The 24,957-nt window shown below is 43.9% G+C and overlaps 1 protein-coding gene across 1 annotated transcript in view; it reads right to left on the bottom strand.

The window, feature by feature from the left end:
* The window catches only part of LOC144762707 (elongin-A-like), a 586,446-nt gene that overhangs the window by 374,884 nt on the left and 186,605 nt on the right, over positions 1-24,957 (bottom strand). The window contains exon 4 of the mRNA XM_078647949.1: positions 12,209-12,875. Coding sequence (XP_078504075.1) covers positions 12,209-12,875 — 667 coding nt within the window. The remainder of the gene's footprint in view (positions 1-12,208; positions 12,876-24,957) is intronic.

The following is a 24,957-nucleotide window of genomic DNA, read 5'->3' as shown; positions in this document are numbered from 1 at the left end:
CCACCAACCTCAAAAACTACAGACCCATCTCCCTGCTCCCGTTCCCAGCGAAAGTCATTGAGAAAGCCATCAACAGCCAACATTCATTGAAGAGCACAACATCCTAGACTCCTCCCAATCCGGCTTCAGAAAAAACCACAGTACGGAAACCACCCTCCTGGCTGCACTTTCTGCATGAAGTCGGGGTAAAAGGAGATAAGGGCGCTTTTATGAGCCGTGGCAGGGTGCCTGGACTCAGTTGCGCTCCTGGGATTCTGTGGGCCCGCTCTGCCGAGAAAAATGTTGCTAGTCCTCTAGACTGGGTTTTAGTTATAAGGTTCTCTACAAGTAGGTCCACTGCCTGTCCTTCCACACTACCCCAATTATTTCAGCAGGAGCGCCCTTCTTGGTCTTCCGGCTTGTTTTCTAGCTCTCTGTTTGTGCAAGCTCTCTGACTTGCTTCTGTAGGGTCTTTGCATCAGTAATCCGCTCTGTTGTCGTTCCTTCAACCTCTGTTACTCGATCCTTCATGCTGCAGAGGTCCGCTCTTAATAGCGATAGCTCTGTGGTGACCGCATCAATTTTCACTGTCAGATCAGTTTTAATTCTTTGTATTGCAGCCGTGATATCCTGCAGCGTGGGTTCAGGGTTCACTATCTGGGATGTTGCCGTTTTTGACCCGGTTGCTTCTGTGCCTTCTGGGTTGGCCATTCGGTCCTTTGGCAGAGCATATTTATCCACCTTTGTCTGGTTGGGGGCACGAGTTCTTCTGCCCCATGTCATATTGGCAGTTTTTGATTACACATGGGGATACCACAGCGGGCGAGGCTAGTTTATTAGTAGGTTCCTTGTTCATTTGGTCCCATGCTATAGCGTGAGTGGGTGCCTTCCAGTTTGGGTGCACCACTTGTGACACTGCCAAATATTGAGGAGTCTTACTGAAAAGGCCCCAAAGTAGACAGTGGGGCGTGAGTGGTCCCTCCCCCCAGTATCTTCGATGCTTCTAGGATGGGAGACCCAGAGTCTTAATCCCAGTCTGGGGTACTTCAATGGGAGATCCCCAGGATAACTCTGCAGTATAGACTTTGTATGATTTATGGGTATTCCCCAGCATTCACACCATTACCCACTGTGGATGAGCCGCTCCAGTCTGGCCTTTATATCTTTGCGAAGCGTAGGCCTCTTCAAAGTGGTTGCTCTTTCTCTTTCGGCAGCTGCCGATGCCACTCCTTGAACCCTACACTTGTCAAGGTAGCTGGCATACTTCTGCTTACCCTATTGTTTTCCCTGGGATCATGGGTCCTGGCCTAGTTTCAGTTTACTGCCGGTCCTACGTTGGCCTGGCTCTCCTGTTTGTGGGTCCCCCTGTTCTTTCGACACTTCTAGCATTTCTTGGGGCCCAGATGGCAGCCCAAGCTTTTATGTCACTGCGCCATGCAGGCCTCTCTAAAAGGGCTGTATGTTCACTTTCAGCAGCTGCCAATGCCTCACTTCGTGTTTCGTCACTGGTAAGGTAGCTAGTGTACTTTTTCTCACTTTGTTGTTGCTCTTAGGCTCTTGGGTCCTGGCCTCGCCCTCAGTTTATCGCTGCTCCCAAATGGGCTCAGCTCTCCCGCTTGTGGGTCCCCTAGTTCCTTTGGCATGTCCAGTGTTTCTCGGGGCCCAGGTGGCAGCCCACGGAGTCTTGCAGGTTTCCTGCGGCGCTGTGTTTCTCCAGTCTTCCGATTATGCTGCTCCGGCCGGCACTTGCGTCTTAACCGGGTTGCACACTGTGTTGGTCGTCCCGCTGCTTGCTGCGTGTTGTGCCTCAGCTCAGTCACTTGAGCCTGGGGATGCCACTCTTTAGCAGGCCTCTCGCTGTCCTGGCCTCAGTCTCAGGTCCATCACTGCTCTTTAGGGCTGGTTCTGCATCCGGGCACCAAGCGAGTCATAGGGACCTCACTCACGCCCCGATTTAGGATATTATTCCGGATTTATGGGCGGGGGGGACGTTGAGGTGGTCCGACGGAGCCGCTCGATCTAGCGGCCATTGCCCCCTGCGGTAAGCCACACCCAATCTCCTGAGACTCTTGCAGGGTTGTGAAAAGTAGGAAAGAGTAGGTGTACTTTTAATACATTCTGGTATACACACTTTAGGAAGGAGTGTTAGTGGAGATGGTGTTTATCCAAACCTACTATTTCCCCCATCAGGTTGGGGAGAGTTCTGAACAGAGTTAAGTCCCTCCCCACACCCTACTACACACACTCATCATACATTAGAGGGGTCACAGTGGAGAGGCCTGTCCCTCCCGAACACCTTACCACGCACATCTGTCATCGGAGAAAGAGGTCTGAAAGGAGAGGCCAGTTCCTCCCAATACACCCTACTATGTACAACAGCTATCGTAGAGAGAAATCTCTCTAAATCCATCCAGACATCCTACTACACACACCCGTTATTTGAGAGAGAAGTCTGAAAGGAGAGGCCAGTCCCTCCCCACTCACTTCTACACACACCAGGCATTTTAGAGGGAGGTCATACGTTATAGGCCAGTCACTCTCCATGCACCCTACTACACACATGGGTCACCTGAGAAAGGTCTCAAAGGAGAGTCCAGTCCATCCAGACAACCTACTACGAACATCTGTCATCAGAGAGAGAGGTCTTGAAGATGTGGCCAGTCGCTCCCCTTACACCCTACTACGTACACCCACCATCTGAGAGAGAGGTCTTTAAGGAGAGGCCAGTACATCCACACACCCTACCACACACACCAACCATCTGAGAGGTTTTGAAGGAGAGGCCAGTTCATCCACAGTTCCTACTATGCACACCGATGATTTGAGTGAAAGGTCTGAAAGGAGAGGCCACACCCTACTACACACACCCATCATTATAGAAAGAGGTCTCAACAGAGAAGCCAGTCCAGCTCCATAGTCTTCCATGCATGTCTGTCATCTGAGAAAGAGGTGTGAAAGGAGAGGCCCATCCCTCCACACACACACTACTTCACACACCCATCATCTGAGAGAGGAGTCTGAAAGAAGAGATCAGTTTCTCCCCACACACTACTACACACATCATTACAGAGAGGTTTTAGCAGAGAGGCCAAATCCCTCCCTACACCTAACACACATCTGTAACCCTTTCCTGTTATGCTCCAGCACAAAGCAATTACCTATTAAAATCATGTGTGTACACAGGATATATTCTTCAGTTATTCTACCATATATACACTCAAAATAATACATTTAGGCCTAGATGTATCAAGCCTTTTGCGATTCGTTAAGGCCGAAATTCGCAGAATTTCAGCCTTAACGAATCGCAAACTGACATTTTGCATCTTTTGGGATGTATTAGAAATTAGCAAAATAAGGAATCGCAAAAAATTGCGATTCCTTATTTTGCTTAAGCATTTAAGGAATCGCAATTTTGCGATTCCTTAAATGCCATGTATGAAATTTTTTTACATTGCGAATTCAGGTTAAGGAATCGCAAGTTAACACCAATTTGAGGTTTGTGTTAATTTGCGATATCCTTTCAAAAACCAAAATATGACAATTTTGAAGGTGGCATGTGACACACATACATGCCCATAGGGCATGTATGTGTGCCATATGCACACACATGTAAGTTTCAGGGGTGCAGCAGGGTGTCCATGAGACACCCCTGCACCCTTGAAATAATTCTCAAATTGCGATTAGCAAATTGCGAATTCGCAATTTGAGAATTACTTCACAATCATTCCTAAGGGCCTCCTGGCCCATAGGAATGCATGGGAAATTATTCCTTATTTGCGAATTCGCAAAATGCGAATTCGCAAATAAAGATTAATAAGGAATCGCTAAAAAAAAGCGATTTTTTACATACATTCCGTTTTGCGAATCTTAAATAGCGATTCGCTAAAAATCGCTATTTAAGATTCGCAAAATGGAATCTTGATACATCTAGGCCTTACTTTACAAAAACTTAGAAATTCACTGAAAACCCAAACCAAAGGTTAAAATAAAGTTATGGTTAGGTGAATTTCTCGGTGACAGTAACTTTTCAACTTAAAAAACCATGGAACTTCAGTAGTTCTAGTTAGCAGCACGAACTACAACTTGTGTCCCCTTCATGCGCTGCTTATGACCTCACATATGACATCACTCATGACATGTTCAATGACATCACTGATGACATCTCAAATGACATTGATGACATCACGGATTACATTATCCAAGCTTTGTGTTCCCACATATTGCTCTATAAATTACTATGCAATTAGAGGCCCGACAGTAAGAACAAAATAGCTCATGAGAATATCAGCCATCATTACTGCCATCACAGACACAACTCCATTAGGTATAGGAAGCATGTCATGCAATTAAAAGCTAGCATGGCTCACATTAACAATCAACCACAGATATATAGAAAACCCTCATTAAGTATGGTGTTCAATCTGTATACAACTGTTCACAGAAAGCCAGACTGCTTTTATCTGTATCAAACCTCTGAAGCTCGCCGAATTTACACTGAGACAAAGTTGATATCAGTAGAGAATTGGGTACCGTAAACAGTGCTTATGCTGTGAAAACAGTACTCTATACCACACTGTTTGCAAACAGTGAAACTTTCATGAGAAATACACTACAGAGTATTACCTACTAAGAACAATGTACACTCTATGCAACGTTTGTCAAAAATACACTATTCACTAAAATAGCCTAGGTCTGAAGGTGCTAAACATCATAATACCTGCACCCTTCATATTGTGGTGAAAACTTTACAGATAGAACATCTTCTTAAGCAAAAGAAGCACATGTACATAGGTTAGGACCTGGTGCAGACAGTCATCTGTGTTGTGTAGAAATAGTCAAGCTTGCATGATTACTTCTAATAATTCAAGGATTATTTTAATCATCTTCTATTGCAACATTAACTTGCAATGCAATGGCCTAACCAATTCATATTCCGAATGTAGGCAATTATAATGGTGGTGACAGATGTTTGAACTTCAATTCTTTACCAATCAGTGGATTATTATTTAGATTTTTAATATTCTGAGGGAAAGGATATTGTACAATACAACGGAGCATTACATTGATAGTCATTCAGAATTAGGACCTGTAGAAGTGACCATGTAGTGAAACATTAATTAGCTGTGTAAGTGTAATGGAATGTTACTAAAGGCAAATTAAAAATGAGATACAAGAACTCTGGTTTGGTACATATGCTGGTGAGTGAAGAAGCTGAACAGAAGAAAAGGGCTTAATACTCATTTTTCTCTCAGACCATTAATGGACTTCGAACTTAATATTACCAAATGCAGTGCAGGTAGCCAGTGAGGCTGGGAGGAGTAGCACTAGGTGCCAAACCCACTTTCCTGTGATTGTGTTGTTTTTATTATTTAATTAAACATGTTTGGAGTATGCCAATACTTAATAATTATGGAGAATCGGTGTAAACCCATTATGGGCCATATTCTTTAAGGAAGTCACAAAAGTGCACTGATGTAAATCTACGACTTCCAGGCATTCATTAGAGTTCGAGTTTACTGAAGTAGGTCAGAATCCTGCAACAGTCGCAAAATACCAGGCATACGTCTAGCAAGCATTTGAGTATTACATTTTTGCATGAGCAAATATACATGGGTATAAGTGCTTATGTGAAATATGCCAAATAAGTGCACATTTTCTTGATAAAAATTACATTTCATTTTCCCAAAATCAAGTGAATGCACTAATGTGTATTCACCAGGGCAAGACGCTTCCTCAAAGAAAAGGAAGAAAGGGAGGAACAATACAGTCTGCACTCTACTTTATTCAAATGTCTGGCATAATGAGAGAACCCTGGGTTGCTCAGGATCTAGCATATTTAGAAAGATAAATGATCAGTGCTTGCTAAAATGTATATCCTGACACAATAAGTGCCCTTGCATAATCCGAAAGTCCAATATCAGAGCTCTGATATGAGAATGTTGCTATAATTTCTCACCTCATTGCCTGACAAAGTGGGATAAGAGCAGGACCTCTGACCTCCTGGTGCCTTTGTATTGGTGTTCTCTAGTTCTCTGTGCCCCCTTCACTGACCTTCTTTCCTGCCGCTGCTGCCCCCGTGGCCCCCCTGCCGTCTTCTACTCCCACCTCCCAGCTGCACTTCCCTCCCTCTTCCCCTATTTAATGGTAGCAGCTGCAAGGGAGCGCGAGCAAGACCTCTGACCCCCTGGTCAGAGACTTGGTCTCTCCCCTACCAGCTCTGCTGCTGCTGCTGTGCCACTACGCTGGTGAGGCAGGGTTCGAGTCCGCTCTCCGCCTGTCTGCTCCGGGTATCATGCTTTTCTGTATTGTTGGCTTGTATACTTTGCCTTCTTTTCAGTTTTGTCATACGTTTTTTTGTATTGTGCCTTTGTATTGTTGTTCTCGAGTCCTCCGTGTCCCCTTTGCTGCCCTTTATTCCCTGCCACTGCTGCCCCTGTGGCCCCTCCCCCCCTTCCGTCTCCCACCTCCCAGCTGCGCTTCCCTCCCCCCTCCCCTATTTAATGGCGGCCGCTGTGCAGCCACTCGCAGCTGGCCTGCCGCCAGGACGCTGAAGGCACACCAAAGCCAAGCCCGTCTGCGACCATCCCGACCCAACCGCGACCTGCACAAGGGACCATGGATCTCCGACCTCCCATCGCTATAACTGAGCGGCCCTCCTCACACTCAACCCCAAAAGGAACAACAACTGCCAGCTGTCCACACCGAGCACCACCCACGGACAGTTCTCCTACTGTCACTGCCACCAGGCCTTCACCACCGCCTTCACCACCGTCTGCACCCCCACAGCCACCGCCCCCACGATGAACACCAACACTACCAAAGCCCAGAGGTGTATCCTCCTCAACACGTGCTCCATGTACAGGCACACAGTAGAAATCTGGAACCTCCTCAACACCCTCTCACCAGACGTCACCTTCACAGAAACCTAGACCAACTCCATCTCCGCCACCGACATAGCCACCGCCATCCCCAACAGATACAAGACCAAGAGGAAGGATCGCCTCAACCACCCAGGAGGAGGACTTGCCATTGTGCACAAGAGCTCCCTCCGACTCACGACCTCCAGCTCATGCGACAGCCTGCCCACCACTGATCACCTCCATTTCCATATCCAGCCCAGCCCCAGAACAACTCTAAGGCGTACCCTTGCCTACAGACCTCCCGGACCTTGAATGGCGTTCACCACCTCCATCGCCGACCCCATTATGCCCCACGCCATCGCCTCCATTGGACCGCATACTCAGCGGAACCCTCAACATTCAACCTAGACAACATCTGCGACCCAAACTCTGCCAACCTCCTGGACAACCTCAGACTGAAACAATTCGTCACCACCCCCACCAACAAGCCAGAACACACCATTGACCCCATCTTTGCAGGAGGTAATAACATGCCACACCACGCAACCCCTGCGTACACATTGACAAACGCACAGCGCCCAAACCTACACACCGCCCTCCACGAAGAAACTGGAGCAAGATCACCAAGGAGCAGCTCAACTCCACCCTCAACCGTGATGCCCCCGCCACCTTGGCTGATGCCAATCTAGCAGCCAAAGCACTCAACAGATGGAGCTCCAACTCCGCAGACGAGCTCGCACCCCTACGTAACCCCGACAGACAGCGCTCCAGGAAGACCACCTGGTTCACAGTAGACATACAAGAACCCAGGTGCACCTGCAGACATCATGAAAATAACTGGAGAAACAGCAAATCCTCTGAAGACCGGACCACCTACAAAAACGCCACGACAGGATACCACCTGCGCATGAGGTCCACCAAAAGGACCTTCATCCCGAACAAGATCCTTGCAAACTCCAGCAACTACAAGGAACTCTTCAGCATCAGCCAGGAATTCATTCAGCAAACCCCCAGTGAAACCACGGATTTCACACCCTCCCAGGACCTCTACAACAAGCGTGGCTCCTACTTCCATCTGAAGATCAAGGGCCTCTATGACAACTTCAACGACCAGACACCTGACTCCCAAACCACCCCATCCTCCAGCAACGCCACCCAGCGCACCATCTCCTCCTGGACCCCAGTCACCACCAAATACACCATATCGACCATGAAAGGCATCCACTCAGGAGCCCCCATGAACCCCTACACGTCTTCCCCAGAGCTGCCGCCACCATTGCTCCAGAACTACGACGCACCATCAACGCCACCTTTGAAACTGGCATCTTTCCCGGCGACTGGAAACGCGCATAAGTCAGACCCCTATTCAAAGAGCCATCAGCAGGCCCCACCGACCTCAAGAAATACCGGACCATCTCCCTCCTTTCTTTCACAGTCAAAGTCACAGTCACTGAGAAGACTGTCAACGTCCAGCTAATGGAATTCATCAACGAACACTCCATCCTGGACCCCTTCCAATCCGGATTCCGCAGTAACCACAGCACGGAGACCGCTCTACTCGTCGCCACAGACGACATCCGCACCCTACTCAACCAAGGACACACCGCAGCCCTGATCCTCCCTGAGCTCTCTGCAGCCTTCAACACTGTTTCCCACCGCACACTCACCGCCAGCCTCTACGAAGCCGGCATTCAGGGAACCACCCTCGACAGACTCCACTCCTTCCTCGCCGGCAGAACTCAAAGAATCTGACTTCGACCCGTCCTCTCAAACCCACGGAAATCAACTGCGGAGTACCCCAAGGATCGCTCAGCCCCACGTTCTTCAACATCTACATAGAACCCCACTCCGCCATCGTCAGACAGCACGGACTCAGCATACTGTCCTACGCCAACAACATCCAGCTCATCTACTCCCTCACCAAGAACCCCATCACCACCAGACTCAACTTCCAAGAAGGAATGAAAGACGTTGCATCCTGGATGAGCAGCAGAACCTGAAGCTCAACTCAGAGAAGACAGAGGTCCTCTTCCTCGGACCCTCCCCCTCTGCATGGGACAACTCCTGGTGGCCCACCATCCTCTGCAGCCGCTCCCACCCCCACGACCATCCTGAACCTCGGCATCATACTAGAGTCCTCCTTCTCCATGACCCGACAGGTCAATGCAGTTGCCTCCAACTGCTTCAACACCCTCCGCATCCTCCAAAAAAACCTTCAAATGGATCCCCCCGTTTCAAGGAAGACCGTCACCCACGCACTCATAACCAGCAGATCGGACTACGGAAATGCCCTCTATGGACCAACAAGTCCCTACTCTGCAAACTCAAGACCATACAGAACACCGCAGCCAGACTCGTCCTCTGCATCCCTCGACACAAACACATCACCCAGTACCTGCACAACACCACTGGCTCCCCGTCGAGAAAAGAGTAACCTTCAGGATACTCACCCATGCCTACAAATGCCCCCACAACACCGGACCTCAATATCTCAATGACAGAATCTCCTTCCACATACCCAAGAGGAACCTCTGATCCGCCGACCTTCCCCTAGTCAAACCCCTGAGCATCCGCAGAGCAAAAACGGGTGGAACAACCTTCTCCTACATCGATCCAAGACTTGGAACAAGCTGAAGATCAGAATCAGGCATGCCCCCACCCTGCACATCTTCCGGAAAACCCTCAAGGCCTGGCTCTTCGACAGACCGGGGCTGCTCCCCCCTCTCCCCTCCCCCCTCCTCCCTGCACCCCCCCCCCCAGCGCCTTGGGACCCTCACGGGTGAGTAGCGTGCTTATAATCTCCCTAATTGATTTTGTTTGTAACTGGGTAAGTAGAATACTGAAGCATCTAGTTTATTGGGCAATCATATTTTATACAATTCTACATCACTGACAAATAACTCGAGCAAACATAAGCTGAATCCCAGTGTAATGTGTCAGGTTTTTTTCCTGCGGTTAATAAAAGGAGCATCACTGAGATGGGAAAAAACACACCTGCCAAGAAACTAGTACATGACACATTTATCTAGGCCTAGCAATTTTTTTTAAAACAAATTACACCTAATGTAGTTTTGCAGGTTGATAAAGTCATAGTTCATTACTTAGGATGCTTCATGGTAGGCACAGTGGTCTGTACACAAACATTTTTGAAGATTGGTTTACTGTAGCTCCTTCAGAGGACTAATAATTTTTTATGTGCCAGAAAGCAGCCCAGAATAGATAGGAAACAGCAACTTGTGCCTCGTATTGAAAGAAAAAAAGGCTAGGATTACCAAGCCTAAGGAGACACGGTCACGCATACCAGCTACAATTTATGGCAATGTGGCATCTAACGAAACCCGAAAAACAGTGGTGCTTCATAGTCCATGTTATTGTAGGCACACCAATCTGAAAAGTATGGTGGAGATGCAAAACAAAAACGCCATAGTTCGGGAATCTACTCTTCCTCCATGACTAGGACCAAACTGAAGGTATGGGGGCCCCCCGTCATGGAGAAGCACCGACCAACTTCCCATTCCAGCGTGCCCTGAAAGTAAGACACCCATATTTCACTCCAGCTTTGAAGAAAGACTCAGCTGTAGAATGGAAAAAGTTAGGAGAGATTTAGAGACGTTTTAGATGACAAAGCAATCAAAACTGTTTGAGAAATGAAAGAAGGAATTTCAACTTGGAGAGCCCAAACGATTGAGATACTACTACATTAGGTATTGTGTTCGGCTAAATAGCATTTGCCCAGCGGTCCCTAGAACACCTATGCTCTTTGAGAATTTGATCCTTACCAAGCGATGCGACAAAAGTATTGTGACCAACTTTTATTGACTGCTATTGTAAAAGATTATTGTACATTTACATTGTTGTGAATTATTAACGTGCAGAATGTAATTTTACACTCACATACTCAAGTATACACTGAAATAATACTGTTATTTTTTAAACGAATTTCCTATGATGTGTATTAGTGTATTTTCATGTCCAATGTTAAGTAGGCCACAACAATGAGGGTACAGCAGCAATCTTTTTTTTAAATGGATGTTGCTACCTTTGTCTACCCCTCCCACACATCTCGCGGTTTATTATTTTTGCAGCACACAGACAAGTAGTATCATGTCTATTTATTTCCATAGTCATCGTTCATGCTGTTCCTGATTACACTTTTCCAGCCCAGTCAACAAACTGTTAATTAACTCCAAGGTCCTTCTGCTAGCTCACTGTACCCTATTCATTCATAATGACTTGTTGTTCATGTATCAAATGTGTTCCACCATCCCTGGTTAGGATTAGCATAGAGTGGGCAGAATCAATATTCATGTAGATGGATATTGCTTAGGTGTTAAGGAAATATGATGCTTAATGAAACTGTGTAATGATTTGCTGAGAATGTAACACATTTGATCATACCACAATAAAGCTGCAGTTTGTTGCATGTTTCATATACAAAAGTGCATAAGCACTTGATATTTGGAAGTTAGCCAGAGCTTTCCTGAATGCTACTAGGGATGCGGTCTTTTTCTCTTTATTTTGCTGTTCACTTGGTCCTTAAAATATTTTTGATTTTGCACTTCTCTGTAATGCTCTATTTGCGGAGAGCTTTCTTGGCAATAATTCTGCATTATAAACACAGGAAGACGATGGACAGAGCACTGAAAGTTTTCAGACACTCAGCCCCAGTCACAATTAGATCTGGGTCTAATCCATCATCGTTCTTTAGCTCAATTAGTCACTCCAGTTCAGACCCAGCCATATGCAAATCAGTCTCAACCCTGTTTCTCATGGGAAAAGTTCAGCCTGAACTACCATGCCAGGTCTTCCCAGGACTGGAATAATTCTGCACTGCACTTAGAATTTTTGTAATCAATCCTTTAAACTATTGCGCTCAGTTAATCAATGGGGCCTTTTACTCAATTGAATGTAGTTTTGATATTTTTGATATGCCAGGAGGTGCCTTAGCTCAGGGATACTTTGCCTCATGAAATTGAGGAATAACACGGTCTGATTTATCAAACCGTAGGTATTCAGCTGTCAAATTTTGGGGTGTCAAAATTGTGAGGTCCCCCGCACTCACACTACTGCATATTAAGCTGATCTAAAATTCCCTTCTCATGGTGGTTCAACAACTCACAGATAAGGAGTGTCAAGACATTTTTCATGAATGACTTAAGTCAGCAGGCTGTATTATAACACGGAAGAGAATGACTTAATGCGTTACTGGTGTATTACACCCTAACTACATAAGAGGGATCTGAGACACTCCAACACATACTGGAAAGATTGTGGAGGCAAAAGCACATTGCCATATATGTGTGCATGTTAACGTCTCAGTCTATGAAAACATTTGAGAGTCACAGATAATGAAACTCACAATACTGTACCTTTTTTGCCAGCGTCTCTGGCATAGCATCCGGTTTAGATTTAATTTTGTCTTCAATCATTTTATTTTTTGCTGGTGAAGTGCTAAGTTGCTCATAAGTCTTTGCTTTTTTATTTTTTTCATTGACAGGGTGGTTTTTCTTTTTTCTCTTATTAGAGATCTGATCATAATTTAAGTAGGACTCGAAAGACATAGTTGGTGGTTCAAAGTCCTCGTCCACCATCTTTACATTGCTTTTAGGGCTATCATTTTGTTTTGTACTCTGTATAGGAACGTCACTTTTTATCAGCTTCACGTCCTCTTTTGATTGCTTCATTACAACCTTTTGGCTCGAAGAATCTTTCTTTGAGGTTGTGGAACCAGAAGACCGCTTTTCTGAACATGATTGTTTTTCTTTACTGCTCTTTAAATTACTTCTTTTGTCCACAACAGGAGACGTTTTTGGATGGTTTTTACTGAGACCGGAGTTGGATTTTTTGCCTTCAAGGGTCTTGCTGTAAGCAGTATCTTTTGTTGTCCGTTTGTATTCATCCTTAGTTGTAGACTTTTTATGTCCCTTTGCAGCGCTTTCAGAGCCTCTGGTCTTCCATTCATCTGGCTTATTTTCCTTTGCAATGGAGGATGCCAATTTTTCATTTCTATCAAAGGAGTGTTTTTGTTTTGGATCACTAAAAAGAAAAGAAACATTTGTGAGGAACAGTGTGTGCCTGCACAGCAATCAGTATCATCCCATCCAATGAATGTCTCATTTTAGATTCCCATGAGTTTTTGCCCTATTGGGTAGGAACAGTGTTTGCTTGTACAGCAATCTGTATTATCCCGTCCAATCAATGTCTCATTTTAGATTCCCCTGTGATGTTTGCCCTATTGGGGATCAAACTCCTGAAGCTCTAGGTTTCTAAAATTTCCCTAGCAAAATAATTGATCCTGCTGTACCCAACTCCTATGTGAAGGATGCACCACCCTCCTCACCAGGCCTGAAGAGGCTGGCAGTTGGTGACAGTAGAGTATACTGTGATGGAGCCAAAGCTTCTTACCCATACTACTCCGAGAGGAGCATACTGGTGCTTTGGTATAAATTATTGCAGTCCCGTAGAACTAGGTTTCCTCACTATTCAATGATTGTGTGACACTATGCATGTTACAAATGTTCAGTGTGTTCTCTAATGCTTTTAGCAGGCAATAACGGGATAACCTCTCAGTGATCAGTCTCTTTGACCTTCCCTTGCAGCTCCACCCGACCCTCCCCGTCCAACACTGTTATACGGTCACCTCCCCTCTTTTCCGAAACAGCCTTTGGTTGTTCATGTCACCTCCCCTCTTTTCCGAAACAGCCTTTGGTTGTTCATGAATAAGAAAGTACAGTCTGCATATTTCTTTTAATTTACTTTATTGAATTAATAAAAGTTGTGAAAAAGATAATTAAGGTGACTTTTTCAGAAGTCAACAGATATATGTGCAATGATTCACGTGCAATTGAAAGAAATGGCACACTTTTTAAATGCGCAAGCCACACTAGGCAGCCATAGTTAGTAGTATAGGCCCCAAGAAATGCTCAAATACAAGTTTTTTGACTAGAAGTTAAATTGATATTGCTGAAATATGCATAATGCAATTTAGAAACTTAACCTTAATGTGACATGCCTAGAAATGTTAGTCATAACTGCAGACTATACTGGTCTAACAAAATGTATTTCACTACGCAACCTATTTTTAATGACTATATTTACTATTTTCTGACCACAAAATTCTTCAAAAGAATATTACAGTTTAAAACAGTATTTCTTGTTTGTGTTAATGAAATGTATTACTAAACAGTATTTTGCAAATGGAGGTTGCTCTTCTTTAGCATAGTTCTTTATGTAGGCAATGAAACATTGAAAAATAAAAGTTAACTGTGTTCGATGCCTATGGGAATGGAGAATTATGAATAAAGACGACTCAAATGTGTGATGTCTATAACAAACTTTGTGATAAAACTTTGCAAGCTACATGTTTTTTCATGGTAAAGGAAGAGCTGAACCAGCTCTCAGACATATGCCACCACTGGACTGGATATGAGGAAGAAGTCTGCTGCATAAATTGCAACATATTGTTTTGTCTTTTTAAACTAGTGCGTGTTTCCATTTAGTTTCTTCTCACTCTGTGCCCTGATCCTACTATGTCCCAGACTCATGCATTTGATGGCTGTGGCTACCACTGCTGCTGCTGCTCATCCTTTGCCTTACTTTACATTGATACTTGATTTTTACAGATTTCTACTGCAACGGTTAGCTCGTATTGATGAGACCCGGCTGAGTTTCTTGAACTACTACTATGGGAAGTGGTGCTGCTTAGTTGGATTTTGAGACTTATGCTCTCTCAGATCTCTCTTTTCCTTTGAACTTGAACTCTTCATGAGTTCCACTAACTTTAAATTCTGATACTCATCTTTAGAATAGGGATTTCTGCTAAATATACCAAGTGAGTATTTGTTTTAACCATTCTTTTTGATGAGATTTCTGTAAATATACTGGGTTATTGATTAATCTGAATAAAGAGAATAAACGAATCTTACTAATCACTGTACGACAAAGTTTTATAAACTATTTCAGACTCATTGACTGAACTTAAAGCGGTTTATTCGATTTGACTTGTCATGGCAAAATAGCTCCAGATTCAAAATACAGCGGCAAAAAACGGTCACCTGAGGTGCTTTATCCAAAAAAGCCAGAGTGAGGAAGGGGCTTGACCCTGTGTGCAGTGGTGAGGTGAAAGGCTGAACCATATTTATTTACATTTCACCCCTGATTTACGCTGTCAGTTGGTATTACCACAAAACCCGTTTCTTTGTGCAAAAGAAAGGAAGACTTTTATAAAAAAGAAAATCAGTACATCTATTACTTAATCTGGGTTGAGTGGGTAACTTTCCTTCAAAACCAACGCTCCTATTGTCTGCCCCTTCGTACATCTCTATATTCAGAAGAGGCCAAGAAGCCTAAAATCTGTCCCTATTCTTAAGGAATTTGTGATGGGTCAATGTCCCATCTCTCTAACAAACTGTCTGATGAGTTCCACCACTTCCATTTTGATTACAATTTCTCTATTCCCATTGTTCATCTGGTTACTTCTCTGTAACACTGCACTCTGGAAAGTGTAATGGAATCCTACGATTGACTGTTGCATAGCTGTAAAATGTTAAGTTATGAACGAGTCTCAGGTTTATTATAATTCATCACTGACACAATTGATATTCATTTAGCTCTAACTGATGTATATAGTATCACACTTACATGGTTAATTATAACAACAACCTGGCAAAATGGTGGCTATGCTATGTCTGCAGCTAGGCTTCCAAATTGGTTTTATTATTTTGTAAACCTTTCCCAGATCTCGACTCGTTTCTTTGGATCGCTTAATTTGGCTGGCAGGTGACATGAAGTGACTCTCTCAACGTTATCACTACCATATAACGCACTGAGCCCTTGGTCTCTTAAGTCTGGAAAAATATAACACTGCAGCACAGTTACAATGGGTGAGTAAATGGCTTGCAGGACATTTCCTGATTGAGACAGGTGTAGGAGGGACGAATCAAATAGACGGTACTCTGCAAAGGCTATTGCATCCTAGAAACTACCCACAGCCAAGATGCCTGTTCTGCTGCATACTGCTCTGGCGTACCTGAAAAGCACCTTTGTACTTACCAAACACATCCTTCCCTATGTACCCATGGCCCCATTATTAGTACTCTACACAAAGCTGACTCCCTCCCAGCTTCGCACGTGGTTTGCTAATGGAATTCATATGGTTGGTGTGTTGTTTTCAGGTGGCCTCTTACACTAGTTTGGGAGTACAACACAATGATACTTCAAAAACGGGCACTCCCTTACTTATCAAATAATTAAGTATTACAAGAACTATGACATTTACAAATGACTACACCTCCTACACACGAAATCCTTTTGACACTGCATATAATCGACGATAACAGACTCCTTATCATATGGCTCTACAAGTGATTTCACTCAACATTTAGAGGCATCACGCTGTAAACTCCTTAAACAATGGGATTCTGATTTGGCCAGAACTTTACATGACTCGGAATAAATATCGAGTCCTCACCTACCTGCATAAAATAGCACATATGATTTCAACATATTCAGTATAATATATTAAACTGAGCTTATTTTAGATCTTAAAGAATGAACAAAATGTATCCTTCTCATAATTACCCTCGATTTAATTCAACAGACACCAACCTCCTTCACATGTAGTTAGTTCTGTATCTCACGGCCATCTTTCTGGGGTTGGATTGTAGCGGCACTCCATAAATGCTAACTTAGCCCCTACCTCCACAGATAGATAGCATTCACTAGTTGTTGAACGTCTACATGCAAGATGTTACTTGCATAGGGACGAACGTACTAGACCATGGAACATTTTTTTTGCCCTAGCTGGGATACTTTGTTGGAAGCACTGAAATCTTATAGCAAAGATTATAAACGTCCTCCGTATACTCCCCTGACAGACCATTCTTCTTAAGATAAATATGTTAATCTATTCTAATGTGACGATTCATTGGTTGTATAGACAATGTTCTGAATCATGGGCGAACCATGATACTATCCCTAATATTTGTACAAAACAATACAAAGAGGGCAATAATCTCACTGTTCCTAAAAATTAAGACTACGATGGGTTGTGAGAAGGGCAGAGTTGTGTAATGTTGTGCACAAGGAAGGTTGGGGAGGACAAGTGTGTCAAAAGTTATGTATGTTACTAAAACATAAAAATACAAAAATGCTCGCTAAGTACAATATGATATATTATTAAATAACATTGCATGCAACCTTGAGTACTCATGATGAACTCTTAATAGTGCACATAAATATATATTTGAAAACAGGAAGTGGCAATTTACCCAGCTACCCACTGACTAGTACATAATCTCTGCTATTTAGCCAGCAAAATAGAACAGAGTATCTGTTTTTAGCCAGCTACAAGCTAGATAGTAGAAACGATGTACAATTTGACCAGTGGATAGATAAATAGTGTTAAGGTGGTCTTTATTTAGCCTGCCATGAAAAAAAAGGGACAACGGGCATTGTGAGGGTGGTTGCCATATTGTAATGGGGATGCAACATGTGCGAGGCATTCGAAAATAAGTGCATATACAAATGTACAATAGTATGCACAAAGGTAAATGCATGAATTAAGCTGTTTACAGGTAAAAAAAATCAATTTTGAATAAAAACATTTGTCATTGTAATATTCAAATAAAAAATGTAGGAATCGAACATCTATTTCAGGAGTTTCAGGATTTGGCACAGATTTTATGCTGCAGGCTATTCTATTTTTCTGTCTGCAAAGAACAATGAGTATGGTTTTAAAGCATGCTACATAAATGTTTTATTCACTGATGACAATATATTGTTTTTTCATGTTAATAATTCTACTTTTGATGATTTGTGAGGACTGGACTCTTTTTGGGCTTCTTAATGAAGGCTTTGTGCTAGCTTTATGCTTCTTTTTAAGGGGGTTGTGCTTGTTTAGTATTTCAAACATAGCAGCACAGCAGCAATTAAAAAGCAGCAGTAAACAGGGAATTCAGACAGGTGGCATCTGAGCCTTAACGGAAGAGTCATGTACAATAGACAATTGGTGCTTGGGAGCACAATGCTTTGGTACACTTGTTAGAGAGAAATTGAGTGAGACACAGTAATACAGCTTGTGTCGAATAGGGAAGTAAAAGCACAAAACAGGTAAGTAATGCATCTGTGACATTCACAGGAGTTCACATTGCTACCTGTGAATAAGCAAATTTGTTCATGCTATTCACCCAGCAGAGTGGTTTTCACAGAAAGATGCTTATTGGTCCAATGTCATGAGTGGCCCCCTCAACTACAAAGACATTTTGGTCACTTGCACAATGTATCTTGGGAATGGTAATTTCGATTTTTGACATGCTAAATATGATTTTAATTGGGCAAAGTCCGGTCTAAACTGGCCCTTATTTCGGTCCTCGAAAGTGCTGTCATTTGGGTGACAGGTTGGAGGCTCTACTGATGAAAGTCATGTGGAGGGAGGCTGGGGAAGGATGGAGTAAGACCAATAGTAGAAGGAAGATGTGTAGGAGAATAATGGCCAGGAGGTGGACCACCAGGAAAAGAAGAACCAGGACCCGGCTTACCAATGGCAGAGGGTACCAAAATCAAAGACTATGAGGTACAGGACAAGGAAAAGCAGGATTAGGGGTAGTGGGACCCGGATAAGGAGGGCCAGAAAGATGTGGGACAGGGGGATCTGGAACCAATGAAGGCCCGAAGGAACAGCAGGACCGGGATAGAAGAAACACTAGGCCCTGGATTACAACAATGTGGTGGGCCAGGAGGGCCTGAGTGCAGCAACCAGGGCCAGAGGGAGATGGATGGCCCTCGCCAAGAGTAGCAGACCCAGGTAAATAGACCAAAGAGAACCAGTACCAGGAGGCCAATAGAATGATGCACCAGAGACAAGAGGGCCAAGATAACAGATGATCAAGGGTGACCAAGGGGCTAGAAGTGAACGGACCAGGGCCAGGAAGACCACAAGTAGAAAAGACCTAGCAGGACCTAGAGACCTCAGATTAAAATAACCGGGGGATACAAAAAGCCCGGGAAGCCTGGGCCCAGTGGGACCAGGATCAGAAGGTCTACAAGGGTCAGACTCAGGAGGATACTAAAAGGGGGATGACGAGAACTACATGAACGGGGGTGACCCACAACATGGTAATTAGGAAGACCAGTGCCAGAGGGATGAGGAAGACATGACCCAGGAGGCCAGTACTAGACGGACTATGATAGAGGGGGCCAGGACCAGATGGACAAAAACAAGGTGGAACAGGAAACCCAGGAGGAATAGTAGGACTAGGCTGGAGCAGGAGGACTGGGGTGCAGGAGGTCTAGGGAACCCAAAGTGAATGGGACCTGCGCCAGAAGACCAGATACAGGAAGATCAAACAAAGGAGTACCAGAACTAAGACCAGGAGAACTAGAAGCAAAAGAATTAACACGCAAACCAGGATAATACTAGCGGAGAAGGACTGATGGATGAGAATTGGGGTAAAAGGGATGAAAAAGTCCAAGAGCCAGTGAAACAGAAGACACCGAATACAAAGGACTAAATGCAAAAATACATGGGGAGGGTGGCCAGATAGACCAGAAAGTACACTGCTGGAAAGAAGTTCTATGGCTAACACACACTGGATGTCAACAAACATCAGAACTAGGAAAGGCTAGGATAATCTGTGGTGGGCCAGGGAAAGTTATTGCAGAACCATGAGGGCAAGGAGAAGAAGGACTAGGACCAGGGGGATAAGGACCGGATTGAAGGGGGATTATTAAGACCAGATCCTGGAGGGTAATAGCCAGTATTACCAGGAACCAGGATAAGCAGGGTAGGCAGGGACTAGGAATACCAAACCAAGGGGACAGTACAAAGGGCACCAGGAAAACTAGAACAAGGAAGACTGGGTGAACCAAATGGATCATGACCAGGAGAACAGAAACAGGGCCATGAACATAAGGACCTATGGTACCAGGGCTCAGATTACCAATTGGGGCTGAGCAAGGAGACTGGACTTTCGTGGCCAGGAGTACCAGGACCAAAATGACCAGGGTCAGGAGCACCCGAGCAAGGAGAAACTGGATCAACAGGGCCACGATCTATTGCTGCAGTACCAGTAGGACTAAGAGGAAAACAAACATCCCAGAGCACCAAGACAACACAAGCCAGTAGGATAAAGACTAAGAGGGCTAGGGCACGAGATGTCAGATGGACCAGGACCTGCAGTAAAGGAGCTACGAGATTTAAGGTGAGAAGAACCAGAACAAGGTGACCAGGGCCAAGAGGACCAGAAAGGAGCAGAGCTAAATGGACCAAGGAGGACGGGACCAAGAAGGTTCAGAATGGCTAAAATGCAAGGTTTCTGATAAGAAGCACAATAGGACAAGAAAGACCAAAATGACCAAGGAGATAAAGGCTAGGATGCTTGGTAAACCAGGTCCATGAGAAATAGGCCCAGGAAAAATTATATTATAAAGGAACAGTGCTGTCAAGCCTATAAAGTTCAACTCCATTTTGAGGAGGCCCAGACACCATCTAAGGTAACAGGAGTCGCCATATTCCCACTTTTTTGTAGAATCATGGCCATGTCTGCCACTGTCCTAGATGATGTCTGACCCTCTTTCTAAGAACCGAGAAAGTGTAAAGTCATTTGCCAAATGACAGAGATAAAACACCTGATGCAACAAAAGTCTGGGACAACTGTCAACTTATCATATCAAGGTAAAATAAGAACATATATAGACATGTAGCCAAAAGTGTAGTCTGAATTGGCATCCATTCACCTTATATGCTCATAAGGAAACATCTGGGATGTGCACCTTGATGCACACAATCTATGTCAGACATTCCTAAATCTATGTCAGAAATTCCAATTTCTGGAAAAAAACTTTGCATGTCATGACTGCCACTTGACCACTTGTCAGGAGAGGTCCTTAGCTCAGATTAACTCCTGAGAATGTGCCAGAGACTGCCTCACCTACTGCGCTGGTACTTCAAAGATGCCACATCTCACCTGCTCAAGCAGAGTCCTGGAGGAAGGTCCCTACCGTAGTGCGCAGATAACACTGCCTTCACGCCTCCACTGATAACGACAGTTCTTACTGTCAACAAGGTGTGCAGTGTGTCACTTCTCCCTTAGAAACTCTAGAATGCAAGTTTCTCTACTATCCATGCTGTCCTAGTGTAGCTCATACAAGTAGATTTAGGGTGCTAGGTTTTAGATGACATTTTAACTGTTATACTTTTAAAAATTTATTTCCATTGTATTTCCATGTGCCGTATTACTCTTTTTATGAGATCCTATGTAGTTACTTTTGATGTACTGAGAAACAGGATCACCCTTCTGTAATAAATGCTTTTAGTTAAAAAATATTTTCAGTACAATGTGTATATGATATTCCGAATAACAAAATAGGTTTGTTTCCACGGTGCCCCTGATTCCGTTACAGGGATTGTTAGTAACCCAAAAGCAGTAACTGCAACAATGTATTGGGTGGGATTCTTCTTAGCTACAATAACCTGTATTTCACATTCAGTGGGTGGGACAGCAAACTTTGTAGAACTACATCAGAGTCACAGTTTATGCAACAGTTGGTACCCATCATGGGCCTCATATCTTACTGTTATGCCTTGAGGAAACACCTATTTCCGTAGGACTGTAAAGATTGACTATTATAAGGCGGTTCCCAATTCTCTGGGTTTTCTAATTCTTTGATTCCAATATCAATTGAATGCATTCACCTTGGTGGTTTCTATTGTGTATAATTGCAGGGAAGCGGTCACTCAGCATCTCAAAGTTAGAGGTATCCTTGATGAAGGGGGGCAGCTTCTTTTGTAATAGCTGCACACGCAGCATATGTCTTCGAGACATTTTACAAATGGGTGAAGTTCATGCCTATTGATGCTGCCTCAGGACATTTTCATGCCCACACAGCAGAAGACCCGCTGGCATATTATATATGGCTTACCAAGATATAGAAATCCCTTTGACTTACCAGGAACACTAGAACTAGTTTTCTGGTCTAATGCCACGTATGCACAGAAATGTTAGTTAGGGTCCTTTGAGCAATGAAAGGGCTATGTGGTCTGTCTTTCCTTGCTACATGCTCGTTCCTCACCAAATTAGGATCCAGTGCGGTGATTGGGGTTTTAAACCATATTCGTCTTATATGGGAGACTCGTACAGTTCATACAATGTACATTGAGCTCCAGACCTGATCTGCCACCGGGACCAGCTATTTCCACACAAGTAAAAACCATCAGTTCACAGGCCATTAACACTATCATGGGAAAATTGCCCTGGACATGTGACCAAATGGCTTTCTTGATTGCTCACAAGACCAGCCAGTTAGAAGCAGTGTATCCGAACACTACACCCCCAAAACAAAAACAGATTATTATGTGCCATCTTCTTGGGATGGTGCAACCTCTGGAGGAGTGCAACACCTGGGGAAGCATATGTGCATGTATTTACACTAGAAGCATGGCACAACTTCATTGGCAGGTCCCCCTGACCTACTTAAGCAGGTACAGAATAAGCACAGAGCTGCACCAGCTCTGGACTTGGGAATGAAGGTAATGGGGAACTTTTCTATAGTTTCATTATCCTCCTCAGTATCATTAAGAGACACACTTTGGTTCTGGCTATGCGTCTGATTGGCAGCGGTTCCAATTCAAGATCGTGAACGGTAACTAAAAAAAATAAGCACGGAAGTCTATACCTATGTGTGTCGCAATATCTTGGGTTCATGATTCATTAAGCAACAATTAAAACCTAAAAATGATACGGAGGATTCCATTAAAGATAAATCTGCAACAGAAGGGAAGAAAAAACAGAAAGCTAAAGAGAAAAGATGGACTGGCTCACCTGTAACCAGGGAATCTAGTTGGGGTGGTTACAATTTAAGGGATGAAAATCCTGAACAGTATCACTATTCTGATAGTATCCTGAAAAGAACATGAAGAATGGCTAACAGTAAATGAAAGGAGAGGGGGAGTAGAGCAGAGTACCGGAGAAAGGAGGAGTACAGTGGAAAAAGTGAAGCAGGACACAAGACTGACCTCCGCATTAAGAGGGAGGAGAAAGGATTGTATTCTAAAACTACATTATGGAATAAGAAACTAGGAAGTCTTTGTAAGAAACATGGTGATACAGCTATGAGCGCCCCTGCGAAACAGGACTAGGGTGAGAAAGTTTCAGAATAGTGCGACAGAAGTTACAATTGTGCGTCAGACGCTTCAAAGGTTTCTGGATACAAATCCAACTGATGACTTTATATAAATTGAGACTCCAATTACACATTTAAATCCTTCTGATAGGTTTTATAGTTTAAGTATACAAATTAAAGGAGATATTCCATGTAACATTAAAACAGTCCTCTGGTCACAATTGTCCTCTTATAATGACATCATCCTAGCTCAGTTTCTGAAAAAAAGTTGTGAAAATACACAGATTTTGATCTTGAATAAATGCTTTTCATATCTGGTATATGTACATTAATTAAACCAAGCAAAAGCCTCCAATTAAGCAGGATGGGTTGTACGTAGGAGAGCTACTCACAGGTAGCTGGAGACCTACCAGTAGCTCACAAGCTACTCGGAGAACCCTGGCCTAGACAGTGGAAGTGTATCGACTGCAACCTTGTGACTGGAGAGTGGAGACCCAGACACTGAAGTGAAGGAGGATGGATAAAATGCTACCCAGAGAAATTATGTGTGGTCCTTGTTAGCAGAGAGATGCTAATTACGTCCTCCTGACTAGTGACATAGGGTAGAGGTAGGAGTGAGGGGTAGGTCAGAGGTTTCTATAATTAAATGTGACAAATAGTTTTAAGTAAGGCTGCCCTATTGTCTGTGTCTGATGAAAGCTCAGGAAGGCTAAAGACAGCCAGGTGCTGAGATCTTACACATCACTGTATTCTTGTTTTGAAAACTCCTACTTGGAACCAGCACTATTGTTACTTGCGTGAGAGCCATCACCTAGCACAAAGGCTGTGCCTGAGCTACTGCCAGAAAATGGCATTTAAAAGATCACCCCAAATCAGCTCTGAAACCTCAACAGTGGTTCCACATCTCCTGTCTGGAGAATCAGTGGAACTGTGAAATGATTGATCCATAGATCTCAAGAATGGAGATAACAAATGTCACTTTTTATTCAGGGTCTTATTTCTTACAATATTTGAAATAAAGTTAATGAATAAAATATCTTTGTGAATTTCGTATTCACTTTTTGATGCCTATATGTATTTCCCTGATTTACTACAAATATTAATTTATATTCCAATTACATTCAGTACAATTAATTATAGTTCCATTGCTCTGCTCATGGCTCCTCTATGGAATACTTCTTATAAAAGCCTGGCAGAGTTGGGGTCATCAAACTATCCACCCGATTTAGGGTAAAACCTGGCTGCAAGGAACAGGGAAAAAAATAATGATCCAAAACTCTGGGCAAAAACTTCCGATATGCGTGAGGGGCAATTCATTTTTTGCTTTGCAAAAACAAACTCCCAGTTTGAGAGTTTGTATTGGTAAAACAAGCATGTTCAAAAGGTTCACTCGTCATCATGTCTGATGGTTTTGTATGTCAAACCTTTCCTGCATAGACAGGAACAGACAAGTTCCTGTCAATGTAGAGATTTGTCCACAGGGCGGGCAGAAAACTCAAATTTTGGTGGGCAAAGGTCCCCCCCCCGGAAGGCAGCAGTATTGTCATTTGCCATCCTGATGGAGTTCACGCTGTCCCCCAAACTCTAAATCAGGCCGTTTTTTTCTTCCTTCAGTCATGAGATTGTGTTGCAAGATTCTGCTGGGAAGCAGAACTGTGCCTTGGGAAAACAGGACATCCAAATGTAGGGACTGGGCTTCTCTACAATGTCAGTACCTGTAGGTCCAAATCCAACCAGCACACAGTGCCTCACCTGAACTCCTATCCTTTCCAGAGTAACAGGTGATTTCAGCAAGCCTAGAACATGAGACTCTAATACCAAAGGGAACCGCGGAAACAGATCACCTTGAAGAATGCAACATGAAAAATGCAGGTCACTGTTAGAAGTGGGGGTTCTCTAGTTGGCAATGATTTGCATCTTTGTCTAAGTAGGGACCCTTCTTCCTAGTAAGGATAAGGGGATACACTACTGAATTAACCCCTGCTCCCCCCATTGGTAG

Source organism: Lissotriton helveticus, chromosome 6 (assembly GCF_964261635.1).
Source record: "Lissotriton helveticus chromosome 6, aLisHel1.1, whole genome shotgun sequence".
Lineage (NCBI taxonomy): Eukaryota > Metazoa > Chordata > Amphibia > Caudata > Salamandridae > Lissotriton > Lissotriton helveticus.
This window is presented reverse-complemented; position numbering and strand designations above follow the sequence as displayed.